The 9,966-nt window shown below is 52.6% G+C and overlaps 2 protein-coding genes across 12 annotated transcripts in view; one reads left to right on the plus strand and one right to left on the minus strand.

The window, feature by feature from the left end:
• Positions 1-9,966, minus strand: part of ACACA (acetyl-CoA carboxylase alpha) — a 135,318-nt gene that overhangs the window by 123,900 nt on the left and 1,452 nt on the right. For 4 of the 9 annotated variants that reach the window (XM_048074035.2, XM_048074033.2, XM_048074034.2 and 1 more), the window contains exons 1-2: positions 9,784-9,944; positions 3,453-3,583 (exon numbers count right to left, since the gene is read on the minus strand). The gene's annotated coding sequence lies outside the window, so the exon portion shown is untranslated. Of the gene's footprint in view, positions 1-920; positions 940-1,606; positions 1,693-3,452; positions 3,584-9,783; positions 9,948-9,966 lie in introns of those variants that run through there. The other 5 variants (XM_066979529.1, XM_066979530.1, XM_066979533.1 and 2 more) reach the window with 5 other exon arrangements.
• C18H17orf78 (chromosome 18 C17orf78 homolog) lies at positions 4,943-9,786 on the plus strand. 3 transcript variants are annotated; one of them, XM_013193460.3, is made up of 8 exons: positions 4,943-5,082; positions 5,164-5,339; positions 5,615-5,695; positions 6,427-6,699; positions 7,111-7,224; positions 7,802-7,941; positions 8,543-8,710; positions 9,559-9,786. In XM_013193460.3, the coding sequence occupies exons 2-7, from the start codon at positions 5,282-5,284 to the stop codon at positions 8,687-8,689; spliced, it is 813 nt and encodes a 270-aa protein (XP_013048914.3). In that variant the 5' UTR covers positions 4,943-5,082; positions 5,164-5,281; the 3' UTR covers positions 8,690-8,710; positions 9,559-9,786. The 3 variants fall into 3 exon arrangements, with proteins under 3 accessions (XP_013048914.3, XP_047929997.2, XP_066835647.1); XM_048074040.2 differs by lacking the exon at positions 4,943-5,082 and having other exon boundaries at positions 5,114-5,339; XM_066979546.1 differs by lacking the exon at positions 4,943-5,082 and having other exon boundaries at positions 5,114-5,339; positions 9,563-9,786.

A 9,966-nucleotide genomic window follows, 5' to 3' on the forward strand; every position in this document is an offset into this window, starting at 1 on the left:
CTCCTCCCTCCCGAAGAAGCCAGCTCATATTGGAAGCCAGCAGACGCACAGCATTTTCATACCTTAACGTCTGCGGAGCTGGGGGGTTATTTAAAACCCAAATCACGTTCTTTGTACGCCTTGTGCTACGAGCAACGAAAACTCTGCCATCCAGATTTAAGAAGTAACACATCTGCTTTTGCCTGAGGTAGAACAAAACTCAGCTCACTTCTCCACAACGCTACTACCACACGAAACGTTTTCGGCTCGCCAATGAAATGCGCGTGTGAGAACACTAGGCCTTACAAGTTTTTATGGCAATTTCACTTCGAGATCATTCTTATTACTGCAAACCATACCTGGACGTGAAACTTAACGTAGGAGAGAGATTAAGTTTTAATTAAAATTAAGTGTAATCTTAAGTTTAATTACTTTTAATTGTGAGTTTATTTTTCTTTTCCAAACCACACTGTTTTAAAGAGGACTACACTACTGAAAAGAACTGCATTACTTTGTGAAAACTAGTTGTGGGTTCCTTCAAAAACAGAGAATAGCACCTCTACAATAGTAGTAAGCCATAGAAAAAGGAATTCTAAGAGAACTGCTTTTATTTAAAGGCCCACTACGCAAAACCCAGGCATCTGTACTGCTAACCAAGCGAACGATGGACACGTGCACTTCCACTACCCTACCTGAATGAACGCAGGTAGCACGCAACAAAGAAACCTTTTATTTCTACTTTGTTTTCGCCGCGTGCCTGTTTAACAGCGTGACTACTTAATTGCCTTTAGGAACGCACAACCATGGCAGGGCTGGAAGCTGAGCCCCCGCACGCCCAGGGCACAGAGAGCCCCCGGCACCGGGACGGGCGCCGAGCACCCAGCACCCAGCTCACCCCCAGAGCCGCCCCTGCGGACGCCCCGAGCCCCAGCAGCCCGTACCTGCGGGCTCCACCTGGAGCCGCCGCCTGGCTCCGAACCCGGCTTCGCTTCGCTTCCTGGCCTAAACGTCCTCAGCAGCAGCTGCAGGACCCCGCCGAAGTTCTCCGGCCGCTCTCGCTGCACGGCGAGGCGCTCCGCCAGGCGCTGCGTGCGCCCACCCCCAGGCTGGGAGCTCCTCGCCCGCTTTGGAATTACCGCACGGTGACAAACGCACGCGGAGCCGCGCATCCAACGGGCACGCACGCTTCCCCGGCGTGCTGAGGCTAAAACCCTCGCCCGCCCTGCCCCGACGGCACAAACCCGCACGAAGCGGGGCCTCCGCTTCCAGCAGCCCCCCCCCACCCCCACCCCGCGCTGAGCCACCCGGGGCCGTGCCCGAGCCCGGCCGACCCTCAGGGGCCGGGCACCGGGGGGGGGGAGCCTGGGCCGCTCCGGATCCGCTCCCGGCCCCTGGGGAGCGCCGTGCCCGGGCTGCCCCGGGCGGAGGGGCTCCGGCAGGGCTCCGGCAGGCCCGGGGCGGGGGGCTCCGTGCCGGGCCCGGGGGTGCTGCCCGCGGCCGGACGGGCCCCGCCGCCGCCTCCCAGGGGCGCCGCCCGCCGAGCCCCGGCCCTGCCGCGGCCCCCGCTCAGCGGTGCGGGTGCCGGTGCTGCCGGCGGGGAGTCCCGGTGCCCGCCCGCCCCGCTCACCTCAGGGTGCCGACCCCAGCGGAGCCGCCGCGGGCCCCCGGCCTGGCGCTGGGCAGCGGCGCTGCTGGGGGCGCGGCGCGGAGCCCCCCCCGCCAAAGCCCCGGCCAGGCCACGCCCCCCGGCCACGCCCCCTCCGCCCCGGCCACGCCCCCGGCCACGCCCCCGGCCACGCCCCGTCGGCGCGGTGGTGTGATGCGAGGGGTTACCTCGGGTCAAGCGCCCCTAAGCCCCCTCCCCTCCCGCGCCGCTCTCATTGGTTCCCCGCGGGCGCGCAGCGGGGAGGGGGGCGTGACCAATGAGAGCGGCGCGGGGCGCCGCGGGGCGGGGCTAACGAGGAGACGCCCATGGCCTGAGCGGCCGGCTGGGCGCGCCCACTGCTGGGACGGGGGGGGACGGGGGGGGGGGGGGAGAACGGGGGCGGCCCGGAGCCAACCACTGCAAGCCGCGGGGGGCGCCGGTGCGGGCATGAGGAGCTGGGGCCTGTGAGGTGTTGGGGTGAGGCCCCTCGGCACCACGGCTGGAAGGCTGCTCAGGGGATAAACGCCTTTATTTGTGTCCCTGGAAGGCTGCTCAGGGGATAAACGCCTTCATTTGCGCCTCAGGACCCCCCATTTTACACAAGGGGCCTCTCCCCAGTAAAAAAATGTATTTGAAGGAGGCAGAGGAGGAGGCTGAAGCCTCGCCGCACGCAGCGCTAAGCCCCAGCCCCGCCGAGGCGCCGTGCCCCAAACCACCCCAAGCCGCCCCTAACTCCACACGCGCAGCTTACAAAAGCAGGGATTGCGACAGGCGCTCGGTGCCCAGGGCTCTCGGCACCCCGATCATGCGAAAACCTGCAGGCCGCCCGCTCGCCCGCCCGCCCTGCCCGCCGCGGCCATCCAGTCAGCGAGCGCTGCCGGAGGAGGGATTGCCACACGGAATCGGGTGTAGCAACTCGCCCGGCCAAGGGCAGCCGGGGAAAAGAACGCAAGAAGACAGCAAACGAAATACATCAACAGTGGAGTGTGGATTGGGAAGGTGCTTTTGAACTGTAACGCTAATAGCAGCCCTCGGCGTTGAGGGCCGTAAAGCTGCACTTCAATTATCCCTGTAACATTACCACTGGGGCTTTTTCACAGAGGAATCCTAGTGCACATCCTACACAAGGACAGTTTATTCGCAGACACACAGCACAGAAAGCTTCCCAAAACATTATGTGAATTTTACACAAGCAAATAAAAGCTTTGGATTTGGTATGTTTCACAGCTGCACTTCCCTACTGAACCAGCAGCAAAATCCCTTCGTTGTGAATGAGTATTGGTGGGCGATGTTTTACAAGGAAATGCAATTTGGGAGGAATTACAGTAACTGATTTAGATGTAGTATACTGAGGGTAAGGCGCCCCCAACAACAATTATTAGCCATGCTGAATCAAATCCCGCATTTGGGACAGCTGGTGAATGTTGCTGTGACTTACATGGGAACAGACATGGGCTCTCATTTCTTTCAGTTCTAGACTGAAGTAGTTAGAAAGGACAGTGCTCAAGCCTCAAACTGTGGACAGCAAGAATGTGTGTTTCAATCTGAACATCCTGCTTCGCAAAGCTCAGACGTACTTTGCAACGGCAGGGGATTTACAATCGTAACCACGATTCTGCTTCTTGAGGGGTAGGGGATGTTGCTTAAATCCATGTCCCTTTCCCACTGCGTTTGGAAACCGGACACAAGACATTACTTACTTTCACGCGACTTACAGCACACACACTGTTTACATGTGGAACCTCCCCACACACAAGGTTTCTCAAAAAAGCAAGCATAGCCTTAATAATGCAAATATATCAGAAAAAAGCAGGGAAAATGTTATTACCTTTTATGACGCCAAGCCCGGGTTCCATGTCTCTTCCCCAGGCTCTGATAACGTCACTGGTGCAAACACAGGACAGATCATCCTAGGTTAGGGGGGTTAGTGACACCATGCGTCCTGGTACGACTCCTGTCCTGGCAGGCAAGAAAAAGAGAGAAAGGTCAGGTGTCTTTTAAAACCAAAATCATCTTTCATTTAGGAAACACCACGGAAGATTTTAAACATCAGAAAAGAAATGGTAACCCTCGCAACGCTGACAACAGCTGCCTGTTTACCAGGATAATCACAAACAAAGTAATAATAATAATAATCTCCTCCTCTGCAGTCAGCAGGTGAACTGCCACTGCTAACTCCGTCCCCAAGATGTGCTGCTATTAGTCCTAAGCTTTCTTACGGCTTCAGGCAGTGCCCTAAATCATCTTGTCAGACTGCAAAGTTAGGCTCGTCTCAGCACTCCCAGCCCAGAAGAGACGCAGCACACCGAGTCACAAAGCGAAACCGAGTGCTGGGGCTGGGAGGCGAACACGGAGTAACGGTACTGGACAAACGCATGCAAAATGAACAGTTAGTTGTTTGAAATTGCTTAAAATCTAGTTCTCTTTACAAAATTTTTGAGTTTTTATTTACCGGGCTGACAAATTTTGGGTTCCTGATGGTTTCTGTCTTGAGAATAATAAAAGATTTGTTCAACTGGGCAATCATTTCAATCCTGATTTGCAGCTACGTGTTTATTCTTCATACTGCACTTGGGGGGGGGGGGGGGGAACAGGTTTATATTTCTCAGGAAGATTCAAATTGTTATTTTTACACTGGAAAAGGGTGAATGGCATACTTCTATATTGATTCTTTATGATTGGTCTTCTCCAACCTTAATGATTCTGTGATTCTGTAATGCTTACAGGCAAGTTTTCTTAAACCTCTGGACTATGAGCCGTTTGAAAACTCAGGGGGTTGCTTCAGATTCAACAAAAATATTGTATCCTTCCTTCTGTGACCGGGACATTGACCTGTGGCTACTCAGTATTTAAAAGTCAGAGGCTTTGGAGGAAAAAATGATTTCCATCGCCACCTTGTGTCTTATGTGGAAAACGCCAGCTCTCCAAAACAATCCATGCAGCGGACCAAAGCGGTCCCATCAGGACTTTTGGATTAGAGCTGCAGGCGCTGTCCTGATGTTCCCACTCATCTCTGGACACTGCTTTACGTGCTGCCTCTGGAGGCACCGGGCACAGCCACCCCAGGAGCTGCTGGCTCACACCCAGCACTGCTAGCTCCAGGGGGCAGCCCTCCTCCTGCCAGCCTTGTCCTGTCCTAGGCGCTTCTGGGCTTCGGCATCAACCCAAAGAGCCCCAGGGGGCTCCGGTTGCCCCGGGCAGGGCGTGCCGGGTTCTAGAAGCAGCCGAGCCCCTGGCGCCCAGCAGCCCCCAGCACCCCGAGCCCTCTCCTTCCGCGTTCACCTGCTTCGCCCGTCTCAGCGCTCGGCTCTGGGACTCGCCTGCAGGACCGGGCTCCATTTGGGACGCACCTATCGGAAGGACATTCGGCTGACAGATAAGGCTTTCTTCAGGCCCGTTTCTTACCAAACTGCACACCTCTGCTGCTTGGAGCTGAACTAGGAGTAGCACGACGTGCAGTGAGTTGACACTAACTTTCAGCTCTCCGTACGCTGACTCATAAAGGTGCAGGAGTTTTCAGCAGGAATTTATGATCACAGAGCTATTCCGGGGGCTCTTCTAATCAGCACGGTATCTGCCTGGACACCTATACAGCGATACTCGGAGGAAGCAGTAAAGATAAAAAGGGCTTCGAGACTGTGAGCAGCACATGCAATCATGGTCACGATATTAATATTTAGCTTAGTGTTTGCACACACCGGGCTCATCGGAAAAGGTGAGTTGCTCACATAGCTGCAAGCTCTAACTGAATGAGGATTTTGTAGGAGACTGACTTAAAAAAACGTTAGTAATAAATATGTTTATGTGTTAACCGTCTCTTTCCCATACACTGAAGTAAGTCTCTAATCCATACGCCCTCACCCCAAATCCTCACACCTTTGCTGTCAGCAAAACACTGACATTTGGAATTAGTTACCAAAAAGCAGGTAGTGCTGACTTAACTGCACATTGTAGTTAAAAGTTGCTCAGCCTTCACTCCATTCCCCTCAGACCTCGGAGACTACAAATGCCACGTGGAAAATGCCTCAGAAACAGCCGGCCACATAAGAAGCCTGGACATCTTTCTGCAAGGTAAGGAGCCGCTGGAAGAGGAGAGCTGCCAGGGCTGCTCGTGGCATGCCCAGCGTTTTCAGTGGCCTCAGCTATGCCTCAGCCACCTGGCCGAAAAGGACACAAAAGGTCACGCAGAGTTTTAGCTCCGTTTTGCTGGAAACCAAAGGGACCGTTCCAGTAACCCCCGATGGCTGTTGTCACTTGCCATCAATAATTATGCCCAAAATTTGAAACTTTCAGCCAACTGCTGTGGCAAAGGAAGCAAACTCACCCCAGGGCTAACTGCAGAGTTGAGCTTGATAGAACTGCTCCTTCCTCAGCACCCTGGGGCCTGCACCCGCCGGCTTTTGGCATCTGAGTGCCTCAATTAAGGGCCTCGGGTCCCACATGGCTTTTGGAGTCCCCAATGGCAACAGGGACCCCAAAGAGAGGGTCCTGGGCAGCCGCCCAGCGGTGGTTAGGTGGCTGTGAAGTTAGGTGGTGTGACTGCTGTCCTCGAGAGTGTAACAACTTACGGTGCTCGAGCATTAAGAGTAAAGTTAGATCAACAAAAAGGAACAACAAAGGGATTATGCACGGAGAACTTGCTTGAGTTTTCCTCATTGTAACATTAACCCCAAGCTGTCCATGAAGTTTCCTTACAGCAGTACATCCCTGACAGCTAACTGCTGGCTCGAACCTTCCGCAGGAGGAACTGCAAATAATTTAAGAGGAGCCATTTCTAGCATGCAGTTCTTATCCTTTTCCAGCCCCTGGGATAGCAGCAACCAAAGGGAAGTTAAGCAGAAGCCAAAAAGTCAGCACTCTGGAATGCTTTAGTCATCGAAGCCCCGTGCAAGTCAATCTGCTGCACTTGGAGAAGACGCTCGGAGATTTGGCAGAGCAGGCCGTAGAGAAGTGCACCCTGCAGAGCATTGAAGTCACCACCAGTGCAGTCAGGGCACCCGCTCTCAACCACAGCTGTGTTTTACTGACGCCCAAGAGAAGGAAGTTTCATAGAAAACTTATTCTTAGAGGAAAAGGTAAGAAGTTCAACGTAGCAAATATCTGTTCAAGTATATGAAAGGACTAGTGGTCTTGTGCCTTTCTACAGGGGAAAAACAATTAAAAACTAGGAGAGAGTAACAGTCAGAGTTAAAGCTATGGAAAGGTTCAAGTTCTGGACCAATTCCATGCTGTTGTTTTCCCTTCTCTTGGGAAGACCAGGAGGTTTTGGCAAATACAGTTTCCAATATTAATACATATGGATAATTCTGTACATTGGAAAATAGCACACAAGCAGAAAAAACACTACCTATCTGTGGTACTATGCCGCAAATTGCCAGTACTCTGTCGTTCCTTGTCAACTGTTTCAGCGCACAAGTTATTCTGGAAAATGCTTCTGGCGCTTCAAACAGAAACAAATAACCAGATTTAAAACCTGTCCTTTCCAGTGTTCCTGCCAGGGATGTCCAGCCGTGTTGTAAAAGCAACGCTGCTCAAGCGGAAAGTTTTTTCCGGGGCTCCGACTATCCCAGCTGTGCGCCACGAAAACCAGACTTCACGGGGTAGGTTCCAGTTCTCCCTGCTGAGCCGCAAGGCAGCGGAGCAGTAGAGGCAGGGATGGAAGGGATCCTGGCTTTCACACACCTCTTGGCCCAAGCTCTCCCAGCCAGTAATTTCTTTGAATAGTGGTGTTGGCTCTACCAATAAATACATTGGCCCAGGTCATTTGCGAACCCACGGCTGTACGGAGAAAGCAGTATTTAAGCGCTGACTTTCACAGGAAGTTACCAATGCTCAAGCATGCCCTGAGCTCCCCCAACAGCTCCCAGCTTCCTTTAAAAACCTCACAGGACTTCACTGGGAAGTTACAAGCCTGACTGTACTGCTGTGCTGGGGCTTACACACCCATTTCTTCTTGGGAGCAGGCAGGAACTGTAAGATATCTGAAATATTTTAACATAAAAATATCCTGAGATTCCAGAGAGATTTACGGCTTCCAGCAAAAGCCTCCAGGAGCCTCTGAATCATTCCTCTGCCACAGCCCGCCTTACTCAGCCCAACTTAACCAAAATGAAGAAAATCTTGAACTGTCAAGGGCTTGTAAAGATATCTGAAATATTCTTACGTCTCTCATTTTAGAGGGAATTGCACCCAGAAATGACAAAGATTTGCTGATCAGACAAAAAATATGCATCTTCGTTAAACTGCTCATCGCTTGCATCCTGTTAGTCACTCCGATATGCTTCATCATGATTGTCATACGCGAAATTCCCTGCTCGGTAAGTTCTAGACCAGGACAGCTTCCCACCTCCTTCCCCACCCTCACCCAGGCCAGCCGTGGGACCATGACCGGCGAGTTAAAGCACATTCACCGAGTTCTCGGGAAGGCAGAACCGTCTTCACAGGCACGGGCAGAGCCCGGGTGCTCAGTCTAGAGGGACAAGGTGAACACACGTTCTGAGCTTTGCAGGCACCCTCAAGTCACTGCGCCGTGCTGACCGTGAGGATTTCACAAACCTCCGGCTGCGCTGGGACACTGCTCCTCCTAGAGGTGATGGCATCCTCCTGATGCCAGAGGAAGAATGGTTTAGGGGTGGAAGAGGAAAGGACCTGAGTCAGGGGAGGTGACCTCCTCTCGCCTTGCAGGCTGTAGGATGCACTATTTAAGCACGCGGGTGAGAACACACAACTACAAGAGGCCGGTGCTGGGAACCGAATACCCCAGGGCTGAGATACGCCAAGTTACTCCTGTGAAGTCGTATCGCCTTGATGCCCAGACACCCACTAGTCCCACCACGGTCCCTCCAGAAACAAACAGCCTTTTCTTAGCTTTGAGCAGCTGCTATCCCCCACCCTAACTGCTTTTGCTTCTTTCCTCAGTGCTGGTGCTCTGACTGTATGGCCGGCAGACGGAGCAGCAGCAGAAGCACGTACGCAGCCTCAGAGCCAGTGGGTCACCAAACGGGAATGCTTCTAACCCGGCTACTTGAGGACACGAAAGAGAAATCGCTGCAATGTTTTGCCTGACTCTCAGACTCCCTCACACAGGTATAACCAGTCAGCGTCGACCAAACGTTGAGCGGGGGATAGCGGGCCCCAGCACAAGCAAGTCTCCAAGGGAAATAGATAGACCTATCCCTTCCACTTCGAAAGATTAAATATCCCCGTGGCCCTGAAAATGAATGGCTAAGGTACCTTTTCATGAAGAAATGATTTAATCTTGTGCTTCCTACCCCATTACGTGAGCTGCTGAGGTAGAGCAGTTATGCTCTACTCCCACCCCGCACTGTGACTAGGGATCAAGTCACTTAACTTTGCCTTGTCCGGCTGCTTGTCTGTCACCGTGCTCCGCAGTGAGACCGGAGAGCTTGGCCCCGTTGGCACACCAGAAGCCCTCCAGATATTGCACACACAGAACAAACCGCCTGAGGACATTTAACGTGCAGAAACGATCGGTAAACAATTTCAAACAGAAATGAAAATTACCTCATTTGTTAAATCTTCTGAGTAGAAAAAGGCAGAACAGTGAGCACGTTGTTCGTTACAAATTATCCACTTTGACCCTCCCGGAGTGAAACTGTGCTGTGAGAAATGGGCTACAGCGAGAGGTGAGGAAATTAAACTGAGACCCTTAAGAGCCATTGACCAGCCATCAGGTGGTAACACCTTGGGGCCTCCCCTAAGCTGAAAACCATTTGAACAGAGTTAAGGCTTTTTATGTCACTGCTACCTCCAGGAGACATTAGGCTTGCCGTAACTTCCAGAGCTCAGTTCAGCCAGGAGATGTCGCACTATTAATTACTAGCTTGAAAACCAACAGAACGGAGCGCTGGGGTAACACTCCAGCAATACAGTTCCTTAGTATTCCTCATGGTATTTTTTTCTTCCCTTGCCAGACAGAAGTGTAATAGCAAGACCCTTAAATGAAAAGATCCAAAATCCTCATTATCCGTGAAACCCACCCAAGAAATGCCGCAGGCCTTACTGGAACACCCTTTTTACTCAGACACCTCACCTTTTCTCCTCACCACCTACTGGAAGCAGCAGACTGAACACCAGCAGCTTAAACAACCCAACCGCTGCAGACTGAAACCAGACGTAACATCAGAGGAAACATTTACCTGGTTAGGGGCAGTCACATCAATTCACTGGGAAAAGAGCTGCTGCGAAGACACCCGTAGGCTGAGTCCTTCCATTAACCTCCCGGATTCCTATTTTAATTCCCAGATACTGGAAAAACCTGTTGGCATAAGCAATAAAAATTTCACTGACGTTCCAAACTCTGCCTCCCTCAACTATTTTAT

Source organism: Anser cygnoides, chromosome 18, assembly GCF_040182565.1.
Source record: "Anser cygnoides isolate HZ-2024a breed goose chromosome 18, Taihu_goose_T2T_genome, whole genome shotgun sequence".
Lineage (NCBI taxonomy): Eukaryota > Metazoa > Chordata > Aves > Anseriformes > Anatidae > Anser > Anser cygnoides.

Coding starts and splice junctions, on each gene's coding strand:
- C18H17orf78 (XM_013193460.3), top strand. CDS start 5,282: ATGGTCACGATATTAATATTTAGCTTAGTGTTTGCACACACCGGGCTC. Junction 5,340..5,614: donor CACCGGGCTCATCGGAAAAG/GTGAGTTGCTCA, acceptor CATTCCCCTCAG/ACCTCGGAGACTACAAATGC. Junction 7,942..8,542: donor TACGCGAAATTCCCTGCTCG/GTAAGTTCTAGA, acceptor TTCTTTCCTCAG/TGCTGGTGCTCTGACTGTAT.